The sequence below is a fragment of the Galleria mellonella genome, unplaced genomic scaffold (genome assembly GCF_026898425.1).
Source record: "Galleria mellonella isolate WM207_F2 unplaced genomic scaffold, CSIRO_AGI_GalMel_v1 utg36, whole genome shotgun sequence".
NCBI classification, from domain to species: Eukaryota; Metazoa; Arthropoda; class Insecta; order Lepidoptera; family Pyralidae; genus Galleria; species Galleria mellonella.
The window spans coordinates 8,469,431-8,497,019 of NW_026442086.1; the positions used below are offsets into that span (position 1 = coordinate 8,469,431).

The following is a 27,589-nucleotide window of genomic DNA, read 5'->3' on the forward strand; positions in this document are numbered from 1 at the left end:
TGATACTGCTCATGTCTATAGGCGACGGTTACCACTTTCCATCAGCTGGGCCGTCAGCTTGTTAGCCATTCTAAGTAGTATAAAAAAAAATGAATTTTGAAAAAAAATGCTACATGAAAACCTCTTGGATTAAAAGTTAATTTTGAAATAGAGCATTGACGTAGTACCATATAAACTGTTAGCTGTCCACAGTTGAGCATAGGCTTCTCCCATAAGAGATTTTGCCAGTCGTTGCCACGTTTGGCAACTGCAGTTTGACTTTAGTTTTATACAATAAATATATTTTACTATGTTAATGACATAGTAAAATATATTTGTTGTATTTTTTTTTTTTAATTTTTAACGATACATGGCAGGTACAACTGCAGCGTATCCGCGAGGCGGACACGGAGGTGCGGTGGCAGCACGAAGAGGACGTGAACGAGTGCCCCTCGTGCCACGCGCCCCTCCACACCAACAAGAAAAAGGTACACCACGCTTGTCATTCGCGGGTGCCTCGAACTGGGGCGACCTTTACACAATCTATTTGTAGATATGTAAATTGTATCGCACGCACACGCCTCACGTCACAGCATTATTTCATAAGTTTATTTTGGTATGGTTTAAGCGAAAGAGGTTTGTTTGAATCGAAGCATTTGGCGTTCTATTTATTCTGCCTACCCTAATGGGAGACAGGTGTGACATATATGTATGTATGTATTTAGGTATGGTCTCTAAAAATATATAATAAATTCCCGAAGGCATTTAAGGAAATAGACAATTTAAATGTATTTAAGAAAAAAGCAAAAGAATATTTGACAGCCAAATGTTACTATACGTTGCATGACTATTACAATGATAAATATCAGATACATACAATATCATTTATCGATTGGCTTATTATTATTGACATTGTTTTTATTGTATTTTTATTTTACCAGAGGGAGACTTTGTACAAAAGTCGATTGCTTGGGTACCTCTGTCCCATTCGTGTTTCAACCGTGAAGCATTTGTGTTTGCATGGCTGTGTTTCGGTTTGAAGGGTGGGAAATGGCGTGAATTTACTGGGTACAGAGGAATAACACTCGAGTCCTCAGGAATGGCAACGTATAGGGGGTATCATGAGCGAAACAGTATACTCTGTTATGTCCATTATACTGCTAATGGCTATAGGCGACGGTTACCACTTTCCATTAGGTGGGCCGTCAGCTTATTTGCCATTCTATGTTGTATATAAAAAAAAAACCTCTGTTACATTTGTTTTTACTTTCTTATCAAAATTATTTAAAATTAGTTTTAATTCACTTTTATACTCTAAATATAGCTCTTCCGTCTTATCATAAACCTCTTCCGTTACATAACCTGAATTATTTACCTGAGTCACTACAACGCATGTTGTACTACGTTGTATACGCACGCTCTACTATCTCGAGTCGTGTTTCGATATATTCATTAGTGAGTCTTTCTCAAGGACTCTTTTTAAAATTTGATTTATATTTATTTGTAATGAATGTAAATCGTATTGACATTTAATAATAGAATCCATGTTCGTTAATGTTAAACAAAGCTAATTCTATTCTGATAGCAGAATAGTAAAAACAAAACGTAAAATAATGAAATTTTGTAACTACAAACAAACAAGTTCTCATTGTCTAGTAATAATTACGAGTACATTATTATGCAACCTACATAAAATTATGATACGTACAATTTTCAAATTTCGAACGCAACGACAACTCTCGGTCTAAGAAAAAATAAACTTTAATTATAATACAACAAAATTCAAATGTTCGTGGAATTATTATACCACTAAATTTGAAAGTCCGTAAAATTAATCGATAATTTTAACAAGAAATGTTTATCTTATTTCCTTAATATTATAAAAATCTTCTATGAATTCACTACTTTGATGTTATTGAACATTATTTATCCACTTTAAAATATAAAATATTTATGTACTCACAAACAGAGCGTACACAGAACTCACTCCGAAAGCATATTACTAATTTCCGCAAATTTGCAGACAATGACCGCTGCCAATTATGACGTCGAGTGATAGCTAATATTACCAATAACTATCTGAAAACCTGAAAATTCTTCACTAATCCGATCCGACCCGTAAGGACCAATGTTTAATCCGAGGTTGATATAAAATTAAAAATGCCGACTTTCCGATATAATTTTGCGTATATTTTTTTACGCCATATTTGATAAAACAATTTTTTTTTTTATTTCTACATCATAGCAGAGACATTACAGATACTGCCTTAACAGTATGCACCCACATTCATGCAATATTTTTTTTTTAAAGTTGTATAAACTTAGAATGGCAAACAAGCTGACGGACCACCTGATGGAAAGTGGTAACCGTCGCCTATAGACACGAGCAGTACTCTGTACATAACAGAGTATACTCTTTCGTCCATAATACCCTCCCATGCGTTGCCATTTGTGAGGACTCGGGTCCAGGCAATCGACTTTTGTACAAAGTCTCCCTCTGGTAAATAAATAAATGATTTGTATTTGTGTGGTGTGCGTGTGCAGGTGCACTGCCGGCACTGCGGGCGCATCTTCTGCGCGGCGTGCGCGTCGCACAGCGTGGCGAGCGGGCCGCGGCGGGCGCCGGCGCGCGTGTGCGCCGTGTGCCGCACGCTGCTGCAGCCGCACGCCGCGCCCTACTTCAGCACCGACCCGCCGCGCTCGCCAGACTGACCGGCCCGCCACCCGCCACCCGCCACCCGCCACCCGCCACTCGGTGAGTCCCCGGCCCTCTACAAGGGGGTCGCGGGAGGTCGCAACCAACAGTTCCGCAAATACATCAAGCAATCTGTAATACATAGTGAAGTAGATACTAAAGTGTCTACAACAGACATCAATTACATGTCTGTTTTAAATACTTTATTATGTATTATTTATTTTATTTAATCTTGATACCTAACTGTGAAGTACAACTGTACGGATTTCATAATTGTACTATAATAAAATTTATACACATTCGAAACCGTGAAGGGTAGGGGGGGGGGGTCGCAAGATATTTTCACATAATAAGGGGGTCGCGTCGTGAAAAAGATTGAAAAATACTGGAATAAGATATTTTGTTCTTTCCCACGTGATCATAGGAAAGAATAAGATATACCTGAACAACTGTCTACATATATTTGTCTGCCATCCATCTAGGGGTGCAGGATCAAACGACAGAACGCTGATTCGATTTCTAAATTAATAAGTGATAACAGATGCAGCCCAGTAATTTAATTGTATAGTTAAATAAATCCCTTTTATGATTTTATAAAAATATCAAATTTGACAAAGTGAGACGTATGTTATACCATCCACAGTGACAAGTACAGCACTAGTTAAGGTTATAATAATATTTAAACAGTTGGTACCTTTTGTCATTTTTGATATTATGTCCAGTGTATATTTTTAAACAATTCTAATCAATCTAATGATTAAAACATTTATTTTCCATCCATCTTTACTAAATGTAAATATGTCATAGTTTTAGTTTAGACGCGTTACGTTATCGTTCGTAGTGATATACGATATATGATATAGATTGTTACTGCTATCGCCATCAGTATGAACATTTCTCTTTACATTAATTACATTTGGGGCTTGCGAGCACGCGAGATAAACGTCGCGTGCTTGATTTGTATTTGTATATTTAAAAAAAATCGATTCAAGTGTGAGTCGGATTCGTGCAACGAGGGTTCCGTACAAAATCAAGTATTAATTTTTTTTTTGTGAAATAACTACAAATTTACGGTTTTCAATTTTTTTTCCTTTACTTGTGTTGTATGATATTGCTTTTTGCCAAATTCCATGATTCTAGGTCAATAGGATTTGATTCCCTTTGTGAATGTTAAAATATGCGATATAAATGGAATATAAACGGCCGTATCTTCTGATTGCGTCGATTTAGAAGCTTGATTGTTTCACTGCTTTAAGAGATTGCAGGTCTGAGTACATGATATTAATATTGATATTTTAAGAAACGAACAACGGTGATACCATTATTTTTTTATTAATGAAATAAATCAAGGTGATATAATTCATGTTAAAAATTAAAGGAGAAATGGTTAAAAAAATAAATTTGACAGCTATGTTTTGTTTTTTTGCAATGGACATTAAAAAGGTATCCAGACACGATCAACTTAAAGTGAACTTGGTCTTTTATATAATTTTGGGCATTCAATGTTATGATAGAAATTTCCACCATTATGCAAAGAAGGGTTAAAATAAATCTATTTTAATTAATCTAGCCACTTTAATTAACTTATGGCGGAGTTATTTCTAATCGATCTTTCACTATAATAGCTATGAATGTTATATAATGATTGTTATTCAATATACACGAGTAGGCCACGCAAGCCCCACTGACGCACTGTACAACATTTTCATCATTGTCTCTCGAACTGTATAACAGCTGTAGAGTAAGATGTAACATAAGTATTTTATTGTAAATAAAAGAGTTACATATTTAAATAAAACCTTTTATTTTACCGAGAAGATATTATTTTGTGAAATAACTTTTTGTATATCACCAAGTCCTTATAAACTTAACACTTAGTATTACAGAATGTCATTGTTAGAGTTATCTCGAGGGGGAATGAGTAGCCTAAATATTTAAAAAAATTCTAGTCGTCGTATTTCTCGAGGCTGAGTGTGATGACGTCACTGACGAGACAATCCGCGGGCTGCAAATAAGAAATAAATGTATTTATTTATTTATAGGAACACCAACAGCATATTGCATTAAAACACATATAACAAACAGAGCTGGCTGGCTGTGTTTCGGTTTGAAGGGTGGGATATAGCGTGAATTTACAGGGTACAGAGGAATAACATCTGAGTCCTCAGGAATAGCAACTCATGGGGGGTATCATGGGCGAAACAGTATACTCTGTTATGTCCATGGTACTGCTCATGTCTATAGGCGACGGTTACCACTTTCCATCAGGTGGGCCGTCAGCTTGTTTGCCGTTCTAAGTTGTATAAAAAAAAACATTAAATACAATACAATATTAATGCACATGCCTATTATAGGTGTTCACAGCATTCACTTTAACTTAATTATACAGTATGAAATGAAGTAAACAATTTTAAGGGATTAAATATTTTTTTTTATACAACTTAGAATGGCAAACAAGCTGACGGCCCACCTGATGGAAAGTGGTAACCGTCGCCTATAGACATGAGCAGTACCATGAACACAACAGAGTATACTGTTTTGCCCATGATACCCTTCCACGCGTTTTCATTCCTAAGGACTAAAGTGTTATGTCTCTGTACCCTGCAAATTCAAGTCGAAACATGGCCAAGCAAACACAACTACTTCATGATTGAAACACGAATGGGACAGAGGTACCCGAGCAAACGACTTTTGTACAAAGTCTCCCTCTGGTGACTGTACATAAACGTCCTGTTTACAAATGCGCCGCGACCTCACCTCGGAACATATGCCGACGAGTGCGTCCGCGCAGCCGTAAAACTCCTCCTTCAGCGAGATCACGATGGTCTGCAGCGAGCCCTTCTTGGAGCGGATATAGGAGGCCACCTTGCCGATGTTTGTGTTGTCTAGGGCCGCATCGATTTCGTCCAGCAGGAAAAACGGCGCCGGCTGGTAACTGTACACAGTACAAGATTTATTACTACATGGCAGCAAAAATATATAATAAATTACCGACAGAATACAGGGATCTGACAGATAAAAAAAATAAAAAACTTTACAATTGGATTATTTTTTTACAACACAGAGGACAAACAAGCATGCGGCTCACTTGATGGTAAGTGACTACCGCCGCCCATGATCACCTGTAAGTTGTACCTGTGTTGTAACACCAACGGCATTGCAGGTGTGCTGCCGGCCTTTTATAAAAGAATATACTCTTTTCTTGAAGGTTATTGAGAAATGTTTTTATTCACTTGAAGACTATTTTAATGCAAAATTTTAGAAACAAATTCCAAATAAAATATTTTCACGCCACACGGTTGAATGCAGAGAGTTTTTTCTTAAAAACTGTACACATAACAAACATAAGTATTGACCTGTATTCGAGCAGGTACAGTTATCATTTATTATATATTTGTTTTTAGTTTAACAATAAATAAAAAATAAACTAAGCACGTGATCCGTAAGAGGGTTAGCCAGCCTTATCTCTTATAAAATTCAACATGTAGAAAAGAGTTCTTTATACTAATGTAATATTTACAATTCATAATGGCAATGAAGTAAATGTGTCATCCTTTTCATCTCAAACATATCAGAAAGGATTACAGGAATGAAAGAACACAAATACGGTGTAAAAAGATAAAACTTGATCACTTCAATGCCATATGAAAGCAACTGATCAGCTTGGTGACAGTAATATTAACACAGTGTAAAAATTATTCCTACCAGTTGTCCAACGAACACATCTAGACAGTGCAATGTGTCTTAAATTATCCTGTAATTTTTCAGATTATGGCAAAGGCCTGTCATCTAAAGCCTAGACTATTAATTGTTCTTTACATTGATAATACCTTCATTTAAAGACGAGTTTATCCTTATAAGTGAATGTATAATGCTGTGAAGGCAGTAGCAGGCCGCTTCCACAACACCACGTACCTGTGTATGGCGAAGAGTAGCGCGAGCGCGGCGACGGTCTTCTCACCGCCGGAAAGGTTGGACATGGGCTGGAAGCGCTTGCCGGGCGCCACGCAGTTGTAATTGATGCCGTCCAGGTACGGCTCCTCGGGGTTCTCGGGGCCCAGGAACGCTTGCGCAGACTGGTTCATCGCCAGCGCCTGCGCACGCGCACACAAACACACTTTGTAACATATGTAGGGCAAATATTCCGAACGTGTATGGATAAACAAATCATAGGAGTCAATCCAAAACGAATCATAGGAGTTGGATATGTTTTTCCTACAAACTATAATATCTACATCATATTACATTTTTGTAAATTATTATTCCATTCGTCGAATAGTCGTCGTCGGTGTCTCCGGTGGCGTGCGGCTGTCTGTTGCGAGTCTATCTCTAGTTGCGTACCTTATAAATAGCGTCGATCTCGTTGGCGACGTGGTCGAAACAATCGATGAACTTGTCGTGACGCTCCTTTTTCACCTGTAACCATATGTAAACATCAATTTACATTTTTTACACATATATATCATAAGTAGGAATATATGTTTACATTATTACATGTATCACATCTCCATATTTAGAAATAACAGGATCTTCATCGTGCCTCCAATCAAATTGTTTATAATAACTCCTCTCTATCCAAAGGTTGCCTGCAAGAGATCGCTCTTAGCGATAAGGTCGCCCATTGTTTTCTCACTGTGATTATTTTTTGTAATTGTTTATATGTATAATAAGTTTACTATTGTAATCTTTTGAAGGAAACAATAAAGATTATCTTACTCGTAGCTTCAGCCTCGTGCATCCATATATAACGGCCGTGTGGTCCCGGTATAGAAAAGACCACCATGATGGGCTAACTGGCCTGTTTTCATTCTCATCTATCACCCTTCACTGGTGCTCCGCCAGCGTATCCCGTTAGCGCAGGCGGGGCTAACATACCATTTTCACCCATCAAAACCACTACATGGTTCCGCCTATAAACGATTGTGGTTAATTTTTGATGAATTCATCACGACGGGCCAACTGACCCGCTTCATCCTTGTCTATCATGACTTACTGGTGTCCCAACAGCGTATACTGATAGCGCAGCGGGGTTACCATTCCATTTTCATCAATTTAAAAAATATTAAAAAAATTAACTTGCGTTTACAATATACAAATACATAAATAATGAATTATTAAAATAAATTACCCTTTCAAACGCCAGTTTAGCCTTGTGCGCCCGCTTCCTGGCCGCCACGAACGCTTCGTTGGTCGCGCTCACTTTCTCGCGGACCTCGTTCAATTTTTGCATCGCCTGCGAAATGTTTAACAGTCAAGGATAGGGTCACGTTCGCAGTCACACTGCGCCGAAGATCAGTCATTAACGTCAACGGGACGTCATTTGGCGTCCGCTCGATCCCACGCGCGCTTTTTTTTATCAATATCACAATCAATAATAATTTGTGATACGGTAACGTAACTAAACACTGTCCATGAACATAAGAAAATGTTTGAAATAACTTCCTAATATTATATTCCAGGGGGGAAAGGGATTGTTAGTAATGGAGACTGAGAATCCCATTGCTTGCAATATACCCAACCAGGTCGACCTCGCGGTTCTCCCTGGAAACTATCATGGTTAATTCCTGATAAATTCATCATGATGGGCTAACTGGCCTGTTTTCATTCTCATCTATCACCCTTCACTGGTGCTCCGCCAGCGTATCCCGTTAGCGCAGGCGGGGTTACCATACCATTTTTACCCATAAAAAAAAAGCTCTCGTGGAATATGTGACGTCACAAGGAAGGAAGGAAGGAGCACACCCTCATGTTGGGCGCCTGTATCTTGTCGACGGTGTTCTGCAGCGAGTTGATGGCCTTCTGCAGCTTGTCGGCCTTGCGCTTGATGTCGTCGGGGTCGTCGAGGTCCCGCAGCCCGTCGGCGAGGGCGCTGTAGTCGACGCGCACGCGCGCCTCGCGCTGCGCCTGCGCGCCCGTGCTCAGCGACGACGGCTCCGACTCCTCCGCCTCCTCCAGGCTGCCCTCCGCCAGCGGGATGTTGATGTCGTCGATCTGCGGCGCCGGCACATTACTACATTCACTTAATGTTAAATCATTCTAATTAACTAACTAGTAATATGAACTTCCCCAAAATAACATCTTGTTCGGTAAAGTTTCTAAACTACAATTGTTTTTAATCTTCTACACTTTTACAAATTACATTAATACAAGTTGCAACCGACGAACCTTGCACTGCCTGAGTATGTTGTGCCGCTCGCTCCGCTTGCTCTCGATGCGCGACTCGATACTCGATATCTGCTTTTGCACTGTTTGTATGTCCTTCTGTATGGCAGCCACATCCTTGCGAGCCTGCAAACATACATATTATTCATTATCATACATTGTATGTATGAGAAGTTAGGAAATGCACGAACAAAGGAAAAATAAATATAATCGTAAATTTTTTTTAATATTTTTTTTATTTTTGTTTATAATTACTATATTAGTATTTTATAAATATTGGGAAATATACTGTTTTTTCCTAAAGTTTTTGTTTGTGTTACGACAATTTAAATTTCTACTATTGCATGGTAGTGTTGAGCGATCTGCGTTCACCTAGTTATCGCAATATACTTGCGGTTGTCCGACTTTAAATATGTTCAGTACAGGGACATACACATTGCCTAATCTAAATTGCGGTCTGGGTATTTCAAGATGCGACTCGGGCTAAATCATTATTTAATTAAAAATATGCGGCACGTGACTTTGTCGCCGTGTGCGTGTGCGTGTGCGTGGTGTGATGGTGGCGCGTGACGTTGTCGCCGTGTGCGTGTGCGTGGTGTGCGTAGTGTGGTGGCGGCGCGTGACGTCGTCGCCGTGTGCGTGGTGTGGTGGCGGCGCGTGACGTTGTCGCCGTGTGCGTGTGCGTGTGCGTGGTGTGATGGTGGCGCGTGACGTTGTCGCCGTGTGCGTGTGCGTGGTGTGCGTAGTGTGGTGGCGGCGCGTGACGTCGTCGCCGTGTGCGTGGTGTGGTGGCGGCGCGTGACGTTGTCGCCGTGTGCGTGTGCGTGTGCGTGGTGTGATGGTGGCGCGTGACGTTGTCGCCGTGTGCGTGTGCGTGGTGTGCGTAGTGTGGTGGCGGCGCGTGACGTCGTCGCCGTGTGCGTGGTGTGGTGGCGGCGCGTGACGTTGTCGCCGTGTGCGTGTGCGTGTGTGTGGTGTGATGGTGGCGCGTGACGTTGTCGCCGTGTGCGTGTGCGTGTGCGTGGTGTGATGGTGGCGCGTGACGTTGTCGCCGTGTGCGTGTGCGTGGTGTGCGTAGTGTGGTGGCGGCGCGTGACGTCGTCGCCGTGTGCGTGGTGTGGTGGCGGCGCGTGTCGTTGTCGCCGTGTGCGTGTGCGTGTGCGTGGTGTGATGGTGGCGCGTGACGTTGTCGCCGTGTGCGTGTGCGTGTGCGTGGTGTGATGGTGGCGCGTGACGTTGTCGCCGTGTGCGTGTGCGTGTGCGTGGTGTGATGGTGGCGCGTGACGTTGTCGCCGTGTGCGTGTGCGTGGTGTGCGTAGTGTGGTGGCGGCGCGTGACGTCGTCGCCGTGTGCGTGGTGTGGTGGCGGCGCGTGACGTTGTCGCCGTGTGCGTGTGCGTGTGCGTGGTGTGATGGCGGCGCGTGACGTTGTCGCCGTGTGCGTGTGCGTGGTGTGCGTAGTGTGGTGGCGGCGCGTGACGTCGTCGCCGTGTGCGTGGTGTGGTGGCGGCGCGTGACGTTGTCGCCGTGTGCGTGTGCGTGTGCGTGGTGTGATGGCGGCGCGTGACGTTGTCGCCGTGTGCGTGTGCGTGGTGTGCGTAGTGTGGTGGCGGCGCGTGACGTCGTCGCCGTGTGCGTGGTGTGATGGCGGCGCGTGACGTTGTCGTCGTGTGTGTGTGTGCGTGTGCGCGGTGTGGTGGCGGCGCGTGATGTCGCCGCGTGCGTGTGCGTGTGCGTGTGCGTGGTGTGGTGGCGGTGACCTTGTCTACGTCCGCGTCGGCGTGGTCGCGGCGCGCGCGCGCGGCGACGCGGTCGGCCTTGAGCGCGTCGTTGCGGCGCAGCTCGCGGTCGATGTCCTGGCGCTGCTTGCCCTCGGCCTGGCGCGCGGCGTCCAGCTCGTCGTCCACGTCCTGCACGCTGCGCTCCCAGCGCGTGACGTTCTTCTGCGTGTCCCGCGAGCGCTCGAACTCCAGGTTGGAGGCGATGCGGTCCACCTGCGCCTCCAGCTCCAGCCGCCGCTTGGCGCGCTCCTGCTGCGCGCGCAGCTCGCGCTCCTCGTACTGCCTGCGGCCACCACACGCTCTCGTCACTACCCTCTCTACGCACCTACTGCTCTACTACACCACTCTGCCACCACAGCGCATACCGGATGTTGGCGACGCCGATGTCCCGACAGAAGCCGCGGAACACGACGTCCTCCACGTTGTTCATGTTCTCCTTCACCTCCTGGATCTTGGCGTCGCGCGCGCGTATCGTGCGCTCGATCTCCTCGATTTGCGGCTACGAAATACAAATCAATATTAGTATTGAAAAAAAAATATATCACCAAATGAGGTACTAAAGCGCCATCCGTAGCGATAATAAAAAAGGTCTCTGAGGGACTCTACTGTTCACTCCGAAATTCAGTTTCTATGTATACATTCTCCGCATCCCTGGATTCTGCCCCACACCATCTTCAAGAAAAATAGAATTCAGAAAAAAAAAATTACTAACAAAGCCCAACAGCCCTGTTGCTAATAATATATCAAATTTCTATGCAATCCCCCTAAAAACCATTATATTTCATTTTTATAGAATGCATCACGATAGACTAACTAAAATGCTTTGATTTTCACCTCTCACTGGTGCCTCGCCAGTGTATACCGACTGCGCAAGCGAGGTTACTATCACATTTTCACCCAAAATAAATAACTAAATAAAGCAGATACTGAGATTAATCCTAGCAAATGTAACAAATGTGAAAGTGAGTCTACTATAATATTTGCTATACATACATACATTTAGTATAGACAAGGACACAGGATATGCTAGGATGAGACAAAAGTGTGTATGACCCTCAGAGGGCCTACCATGAAATGTTTTCCAAAATTTCAGAGCCAAACGAAACACAATTTGATGTTAAAATTACATAATACATGGTGTTTGGAGGAACAATATTTTAACATTAAAAATGTTAAAATATTGTTCCTTTGGACTTTTATGATAGAATGTAATGACAAAGGAAATGTTAAACTCCATTTATTGGTCCATTTATTGGTGGTATAAACAAAAACACGAAATTGAGTCCGAAATTTCGGAATTTCATTTCATGGTAGACCTGCTGGATCTTAAGTTACTCACCCCAAACATTTCCATCTTCCTCTCCAACTCGGCGAGTTCGGCGTCCAGGGCTTTGATTTGTTTTAACTGAAAACAATTCAACGTACGTGAAACGTAAAGCAAAGAAAAGTCGACAGTTACTGTTTGTAAGAATATGTTAGCGTACATATCACAGTTTTACAAAAGTCGATTGCTTGGGTCCGTCCGATTCGTATTTCTACCGTGAAGCAGTTGTGTTTGCATTGCTGTGTTTCGGTTTGAAGGGTGGGATATTGCGTGAATTTACTGGGTACAGAGGAATAACACCTAAGTCCTCAGGAATGGCAACGCATGGGGGGTATCATGGGCGAAACAGTATACTCTGTTATGTCCATGGTACTGCTCATGTCTATAGGTGACGATTACCACTTTCCATCAGGTGGACCGTCAGCTTGATTGCCATTCTAAGTTGTATAAAAAAAAACTGTCTGTATATCTGTATGTTATAGTCATTGCATTCATGTAACCCCTAATATAATTGTCCAGTTTGCATATATGGCTATATAACTATAAATGTATCGATGTACTCACGGTGGTGTCCCGGTCTGTGATGGCGTACTTGAGACGGGACTCGAGCCCTCGGATCTGCGAGTCCACAGTCGTCAATTCGGACTCTTTACGGGACTTCTTCATGGACTCACGGAGCTCTTCTGTTAATTTTTCCTGTAAAATCACCATAACATTGGATTAGTTGTATAATAAGACATAATTACGTTAACGTTCGTGGACAGTTTTAGTACGTCGAAATAGTTAAGGCTAAATGGTTAAGATTATGATCCCTTTGTCCCATGAAAACTTCTGTCCAATGTTTTAATTAAGCGAGCAGCAAGATTAAATAGGTTAAACCGCAAAATGCACAGTAAAACAATAGGATTGCAATCACCTTTTTAGACTTGAGCTGCGAGAGATGCTTCTCGTCCCAGCGCTTCGCTTTCCGCGCCAGGTCGAGCGAGCCGCCGGAGATGATGCCCGACTTCTGATAGAACGTGCCATCTAGAGCCAGCGCCTAGTGGACAAACAATGCAATGCTGCACATTAAAACATACTATTAACAGATACTTAAAAAATTTACTTTTTTTTTCTCTTTCAAAGAAAGAATTAATTTTAACTAGTAGAACAAGTTTTCAATCATGTCATAATAATGTACAGTTTTCAAATAAATCTGTCACAAATAATTGGGTAAACTTGCAACGAAACAATTCTGTTAAAAATTACCTACAATTCTAACCAAATTACTGAAGTCAATTAAAATTCATTAACAAAGAGTCATTATTATTTCTTTCAAAGAAAGTAACAATTACGTGCAACACATAGACAAAAACACGACATAACAAATTTACAACAAGTGAGGTAAAGTGGCAACACTGGGCGGGTTTATCGTCATCTTATTAGATCATTTTTACGTCCCTTAGTTTTAATTTAAAATTACGAATGTGCAATATATTGCAATATCTATATATCGTTGTTACAATGCCCACACATATACAGGGCATCTGTTACCATCATCGTCATCTCAGCCATTGTCCGTTCACTGTTGAACATAGGCCTCTGCAATAGACTGCCATAAGGAATAATCCTGAGTTACCTGCATTCACTGTCTCCGTACAAAGCATCTGTATATATATATATATATATATATATATATATATATATATATATATATATATATATATATATATATATATATATATATATATATATATATATATATATATATATATATATATATATATATATACTAGCTGACCCCGTAAACGTTGTTTTACCACTTATTGCGAAATATAAAAATCGTGATTAAAATACAGGGGTTGATGGTAAAACGATGAAATTTTAAAGTTGTATGTATTTTTCAACGCTAAATCATAATAAAATAAAAACGGAAGAATTTGTTAAAAAAATAAAAAAAAAATTTGGGGAGGGTCACCCTTATCATTGAAGGGTATGAAAAATAGATGTTGGCCGATTGAACGAACGAACGAACACTGTGACACGAGAATTTTATATATATTTTATATTATGAATTTTATATTAGCCATCGGTATATAAAGTACGCACATCGTATCGACTGTTCTTGCTGCGGTCGAGGTCGTAGGCGACGCGCGAGGCGTCCTCGGGCGTCTCGCAGACGAGCGCGTTGTTGGTGACGAAGAGCACGGCGCGGTGGATGGCGGCCGGCTCGAAGCGAAGCACGTCGAACAGCAGCTTCACGTTCTTCGGCTCGCGGATGTCCCTGCACATAAACGGCGTACGGTAACACGTGCATCACGCCTGTGCCAATACTCTAAGGGGATTCTAACGGGTTAGTATAGTTTAGTTAGTCATATAGTGCATACATATGTTTCAGTTGAGTCATTACCAGAGGGAGACTTTGTACAAAAGTCGATTGCTTGGGTACCTCTGTCCCATTCGTGTTTCAACCGTGAAGCAGTTGTGTTTGCATGGCTGTGTTTCGGTTTGAAGGGTGGGATATGGCGTGAATTTACAGGGTACAGAGGAATAACACCTGAGTCCTCAGGAACGGCAACGCATGGGGGTATCATGGGCGAAACAGTATACTCTGTTATGTCCGTGGTACTGCTCATGTCTATAGGCGACGGTTACCACTTTCCATCAGGTGGGCCGTCAGCTTGTTTGCCATTCTAAGTTGTATAAAAAAAAAAAACATTTACCTAGCTGTAACGTTCACTGCTGGTCATAGCTTTCGTTTATAGTTTTTTTATAATACTTAGTAGGATAAACAAGTTTTTTCTTAGGGAATGGTAATGGAATGGCAACCCAACCTGCGGTAACAATATATGCTGGCAGGGCACCAGTGAGGGATGATAGGTGAGATTGTAAACGCAGGTCAGTTAGCTCATCGTGATGAATACACCTGAAATTCAGCACGATGGCTTCCAGGTAGACCACGTGGAGGTCGACCTCATAGTGCTAAAAATGAAACTGGTTGTCCGCATTACTAACAAGGTAAACAAGTTGCCAACACACAAAATTATAATTGTCACTTATAGACAGAATTGCACAGGATACACTGTGATGCCCAGAGTACCCAACAATGGGGGGAAAACCACTGTTACTAATCAACAACTCCATTACTAGCAATATAAGGTTTATTGCCCTATCTGGTCGATCTGGACGCGGTCCTCCTTGGTTAATTTTTGTCAAATTTGTCATGATGGGCCTAACTGACTTGCTTTCATTCTCACCTATCAACCATCACTGGTGCCCCGCCAGTGTGTACCAAAAATACAGGCTATATTACTATTTTATTTTCACTTATTAAAAAAAAATTACCCACCAGTACGGTGTACATTATTTGGCATTGCAAGTAATAATTAACATACGAAATAAATATTTTTATTCAAGTAAAAGGGAATTTAAGCATTTTTTTAAGTATTTTTTTTATGAAATTACCACCCAGTTCGGAATGCAATTTGAGCTGAGAAGAACGGGCAAGAAACTCATCTGTTGCTTTTATAAATTTGTGTGAATACAAACTATTAATCAGGGGTCTACCATGAAATGAAATTCCGAATTTTCAGGATCGATATCGTGTTTTTGTTCACACCGAAATTGACCCTGTAAATGGAGCTTAACATTTCGTTTGTCATAAATCCTATCATAAAAGTTCAAAGGAACGATATTTTAGCATTTTTAGTATTTTTAAACGGTACATATCATCTAATTTTAGCATCAAATATTTGTTTCGTTCGGATCGGAAATTTCGGAAAACATTTCATGGTAGGCCCTCAGTAGTATAGAAGCTGTGTAGTGATCTGACCTGAGCCTCTCGCGGAGCGGCTTGGCCTGTATGTAGTCGAGCGGCAGGAAGGTCTCCGGCTCGAGCATGCGCTCCTTCAGCACCTGGATGCAGCGGCGCGCGGTCTTCTCCGTGTCCACCACGATCGCCTCCATGTACTTGCCTAGCACTTTCGTGATGGCCACGTTGTACCGCTTGTGCGTCGGCTGGCACATATTGATCATGCGGTCGTACTGCGCGACACGGGAACTTGTTTAACACATTGTACTGCTCAGTTTGCTGCCACTTATCAGGCTATTTCTCTGCTCAATTCTCTGATTGCTCAGCAGCCAGATATTAATATATTTAATGACAAAATAGAATAAAATATTTTTAAAATGTTGTAAAAAAAATTTAAATTTGTAAAATAAACCTATGGCCCACTACACGTTTTGGGAGACTGTAAGTGTGGTGAGTAATTAAAAATAAATAAATTATCTAGTCGGACTAGTATATACGAGGTCTGTCCGGAAAGTTCGTATAAAAGTGTTCTGGAATGCGAGAAAGAGGAGTGGGGAGGCCAGGTAAGCGCAGGACCCCTTCCTTATGTCCCTAACAATGCTTCAGTTCTGGTCTGACCGCCGTGCGGTGCGAACTGGCTTGTCACGCCATCTGTGAAGTTACCTCTTAACGAAACCCCGTCGGCATGGAGCCCGCTTCCGTTGAAGAGCAGCGCGTCGTAATCAAGTTTCTCTCGAAACTCGGCAAGAATGGCCGTGAAATTTTTGCCGATCTCAGAACAGTTTATGGGGATGATGTTGTGAAGGAACCAACCGTCCACAAGTGGCTAAAAAGATTCAGAGAGGGCCGAGAAAGCGTTCAAGATGACCCACGTTCAGGACGTCCTTCCACTTCACAGTTGATGGAAAATTCTACGTCGATGTGCTCAGACGCCTCAAAGCTCGTGTGGCACGAGTTCGTCCAGAATTGGCGCGAGAGGGGCGTTGGATTCTTCACCACGACAATGCCCCTGCCCACACCTCTCTTGTTGTCCGTGAGTTTTTGAGTAAAAATTCCATTACGGTGACCGAACACCCCCCTATTCGCCGGATTTGGCCCCGTGTGACTTCTTCTTGTTCCCAAAAACCAAATTGGTACTTCGGGGGCGGCATTTGGGGGACATAAATGAGATAAAAAAAGCTACGACGGGGCAGCTGAGAAACCTACAACCAGAGGACTTTCAAGGAGCCTTCTCACAGTGGAAACGGCGTTGGCACAAGTGCATTATGTCACAGGGGGAGTACTTTGAAGGGGATAAAATTGATTTACCTGAATAATTGTAAAATAAAATTTTTAAAAACTTTTATACGTACTTTCCGGACAAACCTCGTACTGTGTCAAGAGACCGTGAGTGTTGACAATCACTGTCATGATATAATAGAAGAGCTGATTATGAACATCATATGGAGATACATTTATTTTCTATAACTATGCTGTCGATACGTACATATTAACTTTTAGGCTTTCACGTTACAAGGTTTATTGTTTATAAGGACCATAGACGTGCAAGTAAATTTAATAATGTCTCCATTAAATTTTAAGTTTTTTGCTCTTTCGATGGTAAAATACTCGTAGTACAATATAATGTATATGGTAAGGAACGTGCACATCTAAAGCTGAATATAGTAAGTTTTTAATTAATTAAATGTTGTTCAGCAAAGTGCTCCACTAAAATCCTCACACACAGAGATACACAGGGTCACCTGCAGACCCCTCATGGGGTGCAGTGTGGGCCCCGAGTATGCACTGTATGGGCATCTTAAGCAATGTCATTCATTTTGGTCCACAGGGCCAAGTGTGTGCCATTCTAGAACGACACGGGCTGGGGTAGAACAAAATGTTGAGGTGTATTTGTTGCACCCACCACGCCGGGAATGTCCCGCTTGAAGCTCTCGACGATCTCCTGCTTCTTGCGGCGGCGCGCCTCCTCGTGCTTGTCGACGCGCGCGTCGCCCAGCTGCGCCGCCACCTCCTCCAGCTGCGCCTGCAGCTCGGCCGCGCGCCCGCGGCACTCGCCCACGTCCGCCTGCGCACGCGCATGCCACCATACACCACCACGTACCGCACACTACCGCACTCGGCCTCGCTTGCAACACTTATACGACCCGGGGCTACGTTATGCTGACCAACAGCTTTATAAATATCATGGCTCTTTTTATTTGTTCTTAACTATTAACTAGCGGCCCGTCCCGGCGTCGCACGGGTGGACATTTTTACATTTTACAAAGTGGCCATTAAGGCTGCACACGCGACGGAAGCTTAAAAATGGAGTAACTTTACCCGTTTTCCCAACATTTCCCTTCACTGCTCTGCTATTATTGATCGTAGCGTGATAAAAAGTATATTATAACCTGCCCAGGAGTATGAAGAATAATTGCACCAAGTTTCGTTAAAACAAAAATTTTACTGATTGCATTTTTGTCATCAGTATCGATCACTAATCACCCGCTGATAGTTATTTTGGAAATATATTTCATGTACAGAATTGACCTCTCTACAGATTTATAATAAGTATAGATAGATTACATTAATTTTAAATGAAAATACTGTCTATTGACGTGATGTACAATATTAAACTTCTGTTATTATTCATTTTTTTTAAAACAAAAACTGTCTCAATATAAAAAGATTCATTTTAAACACAGCATGACTACAGCTAAGCCATAGATCGTCGAATAAATTAAAGATACTTCAGAGCCACGCGCGTGGCGTAGTTTACACGCGGCCGAGCGTGTTACATGTGCATTGCTTTATATTTATTAAGTACTTTTAACCTACCTACTTATACCAGAGGGAGACTTTGTACAAAAGTCGTTTACTTGGGCATCTCTGTCCCATTCGTGTTTCCAAATATCACAGTGAATTTACAGGGTACAATACACTTTGATACTCAGAAATAGCAACACATAGGAGGTATCATAGAGGAAACAGTATACTCTGTTATGTCCATGGTACTGCTCATGTCTATAGGCAACGGTTACCGCTTTCCATCAGGTGGGCCGTCAGCTTGATTGCCATTCTAAGTTGTATAAAAAAAAATAGATTTCAAAAGTAGGAAAACCAATTTAAATAGAAAATCACTTCAAGACAGTCTATCAAGATAAATATACCAGACCATACCAGATTTTAAGTTAGATGTTTGAAAATCTAACTCCTGTTCTGGAAGCACATGTGTGACAACCGAATCCAATTAGGTGCAGCAATTTTCCCTTTTGATTTAAAATAATGTTTCCATATCGTAATGTCACCTGTAACTCGGCGCGCAACCGTCTCTGTTCTTCCAACGCCTGCTCCGAGCTCTTGATATGTTCGTTCAGTTTCTCCACTCGCTTCATGGCTTCATTTCTCTCATGACCCTGTTAGCATAACCGTAAAATCCAATGAGATGAAGTACATTAACTGACATGAAATTGTATTTGACATATTGTTTTTTTTTTATAAGAATTGTTAATTTATTTATTTAATTATCTAAGTATCCGTAACCGGTGAGCGTGTACGAAAAGATTGATGAATGTGGAAGAAGCGAAAGTGGTTTGTTTGAATCGAAGCATTTGGCGTTCCATTGTTTCTGCCTGCCCTAATGGGAGACAGGCGTGACAGATATGTATGCATGTATGTATGTAATTATTTAAGTATTTTAAATTTTGCATGCCCAATTGTGGCGAAATATGTGGACTTAATATCATTCTATCTATCTGTATATTTACCATATTTCTTGCAAATACATATTCATCCATTCATTTATTATTTATTTAACGGTGCCTCGAACGCGTGCAGTTCACCCTAAGCAGGCTAAGGAGCGCAGTCAAGCTCACGCTCGTGTTACAGACGCTTATGAATAAGGATCACGTATCGATCCCGAAACTTGTCGAGCTTTCTTAATCTAAATAGACGTAAGTTAAACCGGTAGTTGTTACACGAAATACTTAGATTATATAGATAGAGTGTCTCCATACAAATGCTTCGAGAAAAGCGGATCAACTGTTTCATTAGGGGGAAAGGGATTGTTAGTAATGGAGACTGAGAATCCCATTGCTAGCAATATACCCAACCAGGTCGACCTCCTCACGATTTTCTCTGGAAACTATCATGGTTAATTCTTGATGAATTCATCATGATGGGCTAACTGGCCTGTTTTCATTCTCATCTATCACCCTTCACTGGTGCTCCGCCAGCGTATCCCGTTAGCGCAGGCGGGGCCACCATACCATTTTCACCCATCAAAAAAAAAAACTGTTTCATTAGGAGACGGACTGTTGTTATTGGGAATGTTAATTCTAATTACTAGCAATATATCCTTTTAATTTTTTTTTTTTAATGGATGAGAATGGAATGATAACCCCACTTGCGCAACCGGTTATTTTTACTAGCGAAACACCAGTGAGGGATGACGATAGATAGGTAAAGATGAAAGTAGGTAAATTAGCCCATAGTGATCATTCAAGAACAATTAATCACGATGGTTTCCAGGAGGAACCGCGTGGAGGTCGACCTAATAGAATATATCTTATTAGTAATATACTCTATCAGGTCGACATCCACGCGGTTCCCCCTAAAAACCATCATGGTTAATTATTGTCGTCCGCATAACGCGTCTGTATAACGATATTGTAAAAACCAAGCCTGAACTTGATATTCACAACGATAGTCACTCTGTGTTCATGGCTAAATTAAAATGTTGATGTACCTCCCCATTACATTATATTTATTTATAATTTAAATACAATTTCCATTATTTATATTATATTACTATTCATATTGTTAATAACTTTATTCATTTAATGACATTTAATAATTTAATTCCATATTTAGTGTTTACCAAACACAAGGCATGCTGTGGTCGCCTATAAATGTAAGAACAGTTAGATTTAATCTGCCAGTGTATTGTATTGAAATGTTTCGCTGTATCTTGTGTTGGTAATCCTATAAATAAATAAATTATTAAATACGTCATGAGGGACCAACTGACCTGCTTCATCCTCACCTATCATCCTTCACTGGTGCCCCGCCGGTGTATACCGATAGCGCGGGTGGGGTTACCACTCCATTCTCACCCATCAAAAAAGAACATGACTATGTCGAGTCACCTACGACCTACCAAACTGTTAATGAAAACATTGCTTCAAGGTTCAAGTTGTAATCACGGTCATGTATAATTGATTAGGAATAAACATTAGTTTTTTTTTTTAACTGTAACAATTGTTAATCACCTTATTTTACTGTTACTGTTACTGACGTCAGTGTGTGTATGTACAATAGACATGTAATGCGTCGTTTCATAATAAGGACACACGTGAAACAAACCAGTGGAAGTCGGCAAACAGTACCGAGATTTGTAAGTCATTTTTTATTTATAAAATCAATAATATAAACTATTTATTTATATATATATTGGTAAATATAATCTCATCATGTGTATGTGCTTTAAACATTTCCGAACGCAATATCCTTCTACCCTCCTAACCTATCCATATTTCCTATCAAATCTGGGATCACATTGGGGGGTAGATGGACAAAATCAGTCTATAATCCAACTGCGTGTCGAGCTGATCAAGTTCCGCCAAGGTCACGAAAAATCTCCGCCAGTTGCGAATTAATCAATCAGCCGCGATCTCCGCGCAACATACAGTGGTACTTAAGCAAAATCAACAAAAGTGTTGGATATTTAGAAGAGAGAAAGAGAACGCGTACAAAAGACCTACACGCGGGGACTATGTGAACCAGGTTTGTCCTTTACCCTTCTTTTTATCCAACATATATATATATATATATATATATATATATATATATATATATATATATATATATATATATATATATATATATATATATATATATATATATATATATATATATATATATATATATAACTATACTATATCATCGTCATCGCCATATCAACCCCCAACTATCCACTGGCGAACATAAGCCTCCCCCTTAGGGGGTTTTGCCAGTAGTTGCCTCTCTTGGCAGGTAGATTGGCTACCTCAGTTAGATTTTAGAGATGCTTCAAGAGAGATGTTGCTGCCCATCCCTTGCTCTCGCTTAGTCGCCTCTCACGACACTAATGAGAAAGGTGGCCTATTCTATGCCGAGTTTACACAGCAAATAATTAATCATAGTATTTTTTATCTATAGATAAAGATGTTGGTAATAACTCAAATAACAAATACCATATAGTTATTCTTTATTGTATATAATATAAACAGTGCTCTGAAGAATTGTTTGGATTGTTACCTGCTGCTGATTTTTACCATCGTACAACCCGCCATAAACTAAAATTTCATCCCAACCATCTGGACGAGTGGCGGTCTTCCAGCATGCGTTTTTCAAGGCACTTTCTCCCACGCATAACCACTCTTTGGAATCAACTTCCAGCAGCAGTATTTCCGAACCGATACGACAACAATTGAGAAGCGCATATTCCCTTTTAAACTTTTTAACTAACAAAATGGGCCTTATGTAGTCTAATTAAATAAATATTATAATATTATATTATTATTATTTAAAAGGCCGACAGCACACCTGCAATGCCGTTGGTGTTGTAGGTGACCATGGGTGGCGGTAGTCCCCATCAGGTGTACCATATGCTCGTTTGCCTCCTGTGTTGTAAAAAAAAATATATAAATGCAAGTACCTTCTGTCGGTGCTTGTTCTCGAGCTCCCCCTTGCGGCGCAGCTCGTTGTCGAGCCGGTCCTGGTCGGCCTTCTGCTCGCGGTTCACCGAGTCCAGCTCCTGCAGATAGCGCGCCGCCTGCCGCGACGCCTCCATCTTCAGCTCCTCGTACTCGCGGATCTGTACACACCGACCGACAACTCTCTCTATACAACTTGCAATAGCAAACAAACCGAGGGCTAAACTAAAATTATAAGCACAACTGGACATATCATACAGCGTTATCCAGTACTACACTAGCCACAGCTTGTCCCAGGCAATTAAAAGATAGATAGATAGATAAACACTATATTTGAGCCATTTATGACACACGTAAATTAACAAATGAGTTTATACAATCAGATTATTTACACTTTTTTAAATATAAAACAAAAGATAAAGTATGGAAGTATGTTTTCACCATGTGTGTCGCAGTGACCCAAATAGGCTACAGCTCAGTGATAGTTTTGCTTAAAAGCAAAGAACTGATTTTCAGCTGCAGCCTGAAGTTAGGCTACACGAACGCGTGCAACGAACCCAGAGTGTAACCTGTGTAGCCAATTTAACAGCCAAAGGTAAAAAGATGCAATTAAATACTTCTTTTGTGATACATATATGTATATGTATAAACATTATCGTCATAGCCGTTACCTGTCCAACCTATGGGGGGAAAGGGATTGTTAGTAATGGGGTCTAATAGCCCCATTACTAGCAACATACCCTCTCAGGTCGACCTCCACGCGATTACCCCTGGAAACCGTCGTGAACAATTCTTGTTGAATTCATCATGATGGACCAACTGACCTGCTTCATCCTTACCTAAATATAATGTAATGTAAATTGGACTTTCTTTTCCGCGCTTAGCCTCTCATTTGGGCCGTTATGTATATGAGTCGTGGCTAGTACAGCCAACCTAACTCCGCCCAGAAGCACAGAAGCTTCCTGGGATCTTCACAGGCCTCACGGAGCGGCCTCCCGTTCCGAGAATTTCTAAACGTTGATGGGCCACAGTTTCACATTCCAGGATTACGTGAGCAGCCGTTTCTTCGGCGTCGAAACAGCCTCGACATAGAGGGCTGTCAGTGGCTCCTATTGTGTAATAATGTTTGTTTAATGGACAATGGCCCATTATTGTCTCTATCATTATTTTGAGGTTTTTCCTATCTAGCATCCTTTCCTATCATCCTTCACTGGTACCCCGCCGGTGTATACCGATAGCGCAAGTAGGGTTACCATTCCATTTTCACCCCTTAAAAAAACTGTCCAACCTGCTTGAATCGCCTGAAGAGATGTTGAATCCTTGAAATTGGTGACTCTGAATGATTAGCATATAAATGAAGAGAATATTCATCATAGATATCATCAGTTATATTATATATAGGGACATATTTTTGCAGTGAAAATATAAATAACACATTACCTGAGCTTCCTCTAGATGGACATCGGCACGTCCGGTGTGCGAGGTGCCCAGTATAGACTGCTCCCAGGTCGCCTTCTGCTCCTCCACTTGACGGAGCTCGTCCTCCAACTTCTTGATGTCGGCCTGATGTGCCTCATGGGCCTTACGCGCCTGCTCGAGGGTCTTGATAGCGCTCTCCAGCTTCTTCTGCGAGTGGGTCACACGCTCCTTCGCCTTGATGAAAGTTGGACGCTTCTTCGATATCTCAGCTTCCTGTTCAAATATAAAGTACATCGTACACTACTTGTAATATTTAAGAGTAAATAATTAAAATGACTCAAGAGAAGGTAGAGAATGTGCACTGATGCCTCTAATACTATTGGTAGGAGTACATTAATTACCTACTTGAATAGAGAAAAATAGAAAATAATATTATATTCTCCTCTTATTTCACAGAAAACATGTAGTGCAAAGATGATGATGTAAAAAGTTATTATTTAGCAGAATGAAGCGAAATACAACTTTAATCCAACTCTAATTGTTTAAAAACACCATAAATAAATTTCATATAAAAAGTGAAGGAGGGATGAGATTCCCCACAGTTTAATATCTATAAAAAAAACAGATCAGACCAGCCAAGGGCAGAGACAATAACAACATGAGGTCTCTGTTACCCCCTTCCAGAAATGAAAACTGAAGTCAACATAAAATACAGACCACATCTCTAATATCCTGCTCGATCTTGGCCAACTCTCTCTGCACAGTGCCAGCTTCTTTTTTCTTCTCCTTGAGCGCATCTTCTGCTTTTTGCCTCTTCTTCTCCACTTTGGCCAGCTCGGACTGCTTTTGCTGCAGTTCCTCCTCACTGTTCTGGATGTCTTTCTCATTGTGATACAAGTGGAAGAGTTGGAGTTCCACTTTTTGCTCAGCCTGCAAGCAACAAATAAATGTAGTTAATGCGTGTTGCCAATAATAAAGAGATTATATAAAAAAGACAATAAAAGAAAGAAGAAATATTTTAAACAATATCATACAATTGATACAAACTAAAACCATTATATAAAATAATCTTTAAAATTTGTTCATGTCTTTATGTATTTATTGTGTATTAAGATTGAACTAAACAAATTTAGGTTTTAGAGAGGAATTTTTTTACTAATTAATTTCATCAACCCTTAATTTCATTAAACATCTTACCAGTTCTTCCTTCAGTCTGGTATACTTCTCAGCTTCCTCTTTCTCAAACTTAGCCTCCTTCCGCTCGGCAGCTACACCCTTCTTTTTCTGATATGAGAACTGAGCTTCTTCATCCGCACGATTTACTTCTGCACGACAAGCCTCATACTGTTCTTTGAGTACACCAGATCTAAAAATGTTATAAACAATTAAGGATAAAGTTCCATTCACTATAGTATACTATACTAAGTAGAACAATGATTGCATATTTTTATAAATCTGAAGACAGAGAAAATCCTATTGATTCTCTTCCAGTCTCAAACTAAACAATACTTGTATTGTACATAATTTATTTGTATAAACATAGATAGTTACACATTAATATGTTCCTTAACACATAGAAAACACCCAGACCAATATAAACAGACTTATTCATTACTTTTGTAGTCATCAATATGTTTGTATAATGTAGGAATCAAACCAAGTAACCATTAGAAGGTATTATTAACACTACTACATATTATACAGTGACACCAAACAATAGATTCTCACCCACTAATCTCTTCAAAGAGTGTGGTCCTCTCTTTGGGGTTCTTCATGGCAATACTCTCAACGGCACCCTGGAATACCAGGAAGTTCTTCGCCTTCACATTAATGCCCAGCTTCTCCAGCTCCGCCAGGTAATTCGACACTGACACAGACTGAAACAAAATAATATTTTACAATGGCAGTCACAAATGAGACTATTGTGCTGAACCTTTGCTCATAAAGAAATAGAATAAATAGTATGAAGATATAATATTAAAATGAAGAATTCATCAGTAAGAGATAGTCATTACTGAAAGATTACAATTATAAAATTTTGACAGTAAATGAAATAAGTTTAAAATCTCTATTTGGGCATGTGTGTGTTGGTTTGTTCTAGCAGACTGAGTAATTGCAAGTTTACTGGGTTTGCAGTAATAATGATTTTTTTCTTGATTCAGATATGATTTTAATATGTAAGCAAATGAAGTATATAAATTTACAATATTTTTATGTATATATGAAAAGAAGAGGTGATGATATATAATCCAGTAACATATGATGAATGATGTGAATATAGCTGATGATTGGTGGGTTGTTACACACTTTACAATCCTTGCAGCAACTATAGATTACGCAGTAACATCTCTGACCAATGCTGATAATATTTGTTTAATACTATTTATTACTCACATGTCCATCGATTTTGTGCTCTGATGACTGTCCAATAACAGACCTCTGAAACTGCTTCTCTGTCATATCCTCAAGCACAAAAGTAGCTGTCACTGAAGCACTGTAATGTATTATTTAGTATATTAATACCATGATGTATGATTGTAGACAACTTCAGAACTCTAAAGTCAAGTCGATATTATAAAATTTATCAAAGGAAAAAAGTTAAAAAGCATGAATATTTTTTATTTACATATACTCTATTATAAATATTTTCAAATAGCTTTTTTATGATTCTATTCATTTGGAATGCAATTTTGGCTTAGAAGAAAAGGAAACTCAACTGTTGTTTTTATGAAATGAAAGTTAATTGTATTGCATATTGATAAAAATAAGGATTCTCTAACAAAAATGAGACTAATGTTAAAGGCATAAGAAAGTACAAGACTAGTTTGTGCACAGTACTTCCAGTCAAATTATATAAATAATAAAGAGATGCAGAAGTACTTATGAAATAAGGTTTACCTTCTAGAGACAGGTTTGTTGATGGATGCACCATGGATTAGATCACTAAGACGCTTCACACGTAGCAGAGACGTTTTTTCACCCATCACAAAACTTACTGCATCCATAAAATTTGATTTGCCTAGAATTGAGTATTCATTTTGAATTTAGTAAACATCAGATATAATAAAACATAATTAAATGAAACAGGTTTGAAGGGAATTATTTATGGATTTTAATGAGAAAACAGTGAATTACCTGAACCATTGGGGCCAACAACGGCAGTGAAAGACTTCAGAGGACCTATCCGGTGATGACCGCGATAGGACTTGAAATTTTCCATATCAATATATTTTAGAAACGCTGGCATTTTTGTAGATCACATAGAAATTTTACATGAAATATAAGTATATAATTAATAAATAATATTAGCGCCAAACAATTTCTATAAACGTCACATCAACAAAAACATAGATAACGAATGAATGAAACAAACAAAGCAGAGACTATAGAGCAAGTCATAGACCAGAGAGACTATATCTAAAGAAATTTTGTTAATATTTTATCTGTCAATGTCTAAAGAAATTTGGTCCTTTTTTTCCTCATGAACTAAGTATAATGCAGATAAAGGATCGCAGATCCTTAATCATTGGGCAACAGTAAATATGAAATTGATAGTTTATAGACTGTAAATTTAAATTCGTGTTAGAAATAGGTTTATTTTCAAACAGCTGTAAACTACTGGCCGGTTGTAATTTAAAATTGTCTTGTATTCAAAAAGTCTTGTATTAAATTTTATTGTACTTTTTATAATGTTTATCCTATTTTCTTCTACAACGGAAATATAAGCTGATATTTCCAGCTAAATACCAACGATTCGATTGCTAAG

At 40.2% G+C, this 27,589-nt stretch overlaps 2 protein-coding genes across 2 annotated transcripts in view; one reads left to right on the plus strand and one right to left on the minus strand.

Moving 5' to 3' along the window:
* The window catches only part of LOC128201170 (rab GTPase-binding effector protein 1), a 22,260-nt gene extending 17,769 nt beyond the window's left edge, over positions 1 to 4,491 (plus strand). The window contains exons 15-16 of the mRNA XM_052897254.1: positions 357 to 467; positions 2,524 to 4,491. Of these exons, the coding sequence (XP_052753214.1) occupies positions 357 to 467; positions 2,524 to 2,691 (279 nt within the window). The 3' untranslated portion in view covers positions 2,692 to 4,491. The remainder of the gene's footprint in view (positions 1 to 356; positions 468 to 2,523) is intronic.
* On the minus strand, positions 4,460 to 27,191 carry LOC113520724 (structural maintenance of chromosomes protein 1A). Its single transcript, XM_026906132.3, has 24 exons — positions 26,959 to 27,191; positions 26,722 to 26,842; positions 26,218 to 26,317; positions 25,552 to 25,700; positions 25,021 to 25,189; positions 24,541 to 24,753; positions 23,845 to 24,096; positions 22,407 to 22,565; positions 19,018 to 19,125; positions 17,634 to 17,795; positions 15,752 to 15,963; positions 14,029 to 14,203; positions 12,857 to 12,979; positions 12,505 to 12,636; positions 11,956 to 12,021; positions 10,982 to 11,115; positions 10,596 to 10,899; positions 8,840 to 8,962; positions 8,417 to 8,665; positions 7,803 to 7,907; positions 7,016 to 7,090; positions 6,590 to 6,768; positions 5,432 to 5,609; positions 4,460 to 4,679 (listed from the first exon to the last, which is right to left on the minus strand). The coding sequence occupies exons 1-24, from the start codon at positions 27,068 to 27,070 to the stop codon at positions 4,620 to 4,622; spliced, it is 3,660 nt and encodes a 1,219-aa protein (XP_026761933.2). The 5' UTR covers positions 27,071 to 27,191; the 3' UTR covers positions 4,460 to 4,619.
* Between the last annotated feature and the right edge of the window lie 398 nt (positions 27,192 to 27,589).

Bases quoted from the DNA above. Each gene is read 5' to 3' on its own strand.
- LOC113520724 (XM_026906132.3), bottom strand. From the start codon at position 27,070: ATGCCAGCGTTTCTAAAATATATTGATATGGAAAATTTCAAGTCCTAT. The intron at 17,796-19,017 runs GTGACATTACGA...GCGCGTGCGCAG, and splicing joins GGTTGCGCGCCGAGTTACAG to GCGGACGTGGGCGAGTGCCG. The intron at 8,666-8,839 runs GTTCGTCGGTTG...CCGGCGCCGCAG, and splicing joins ACATACTCAGGCAGTGCAAG to ATCGACGACATCAACATCCC.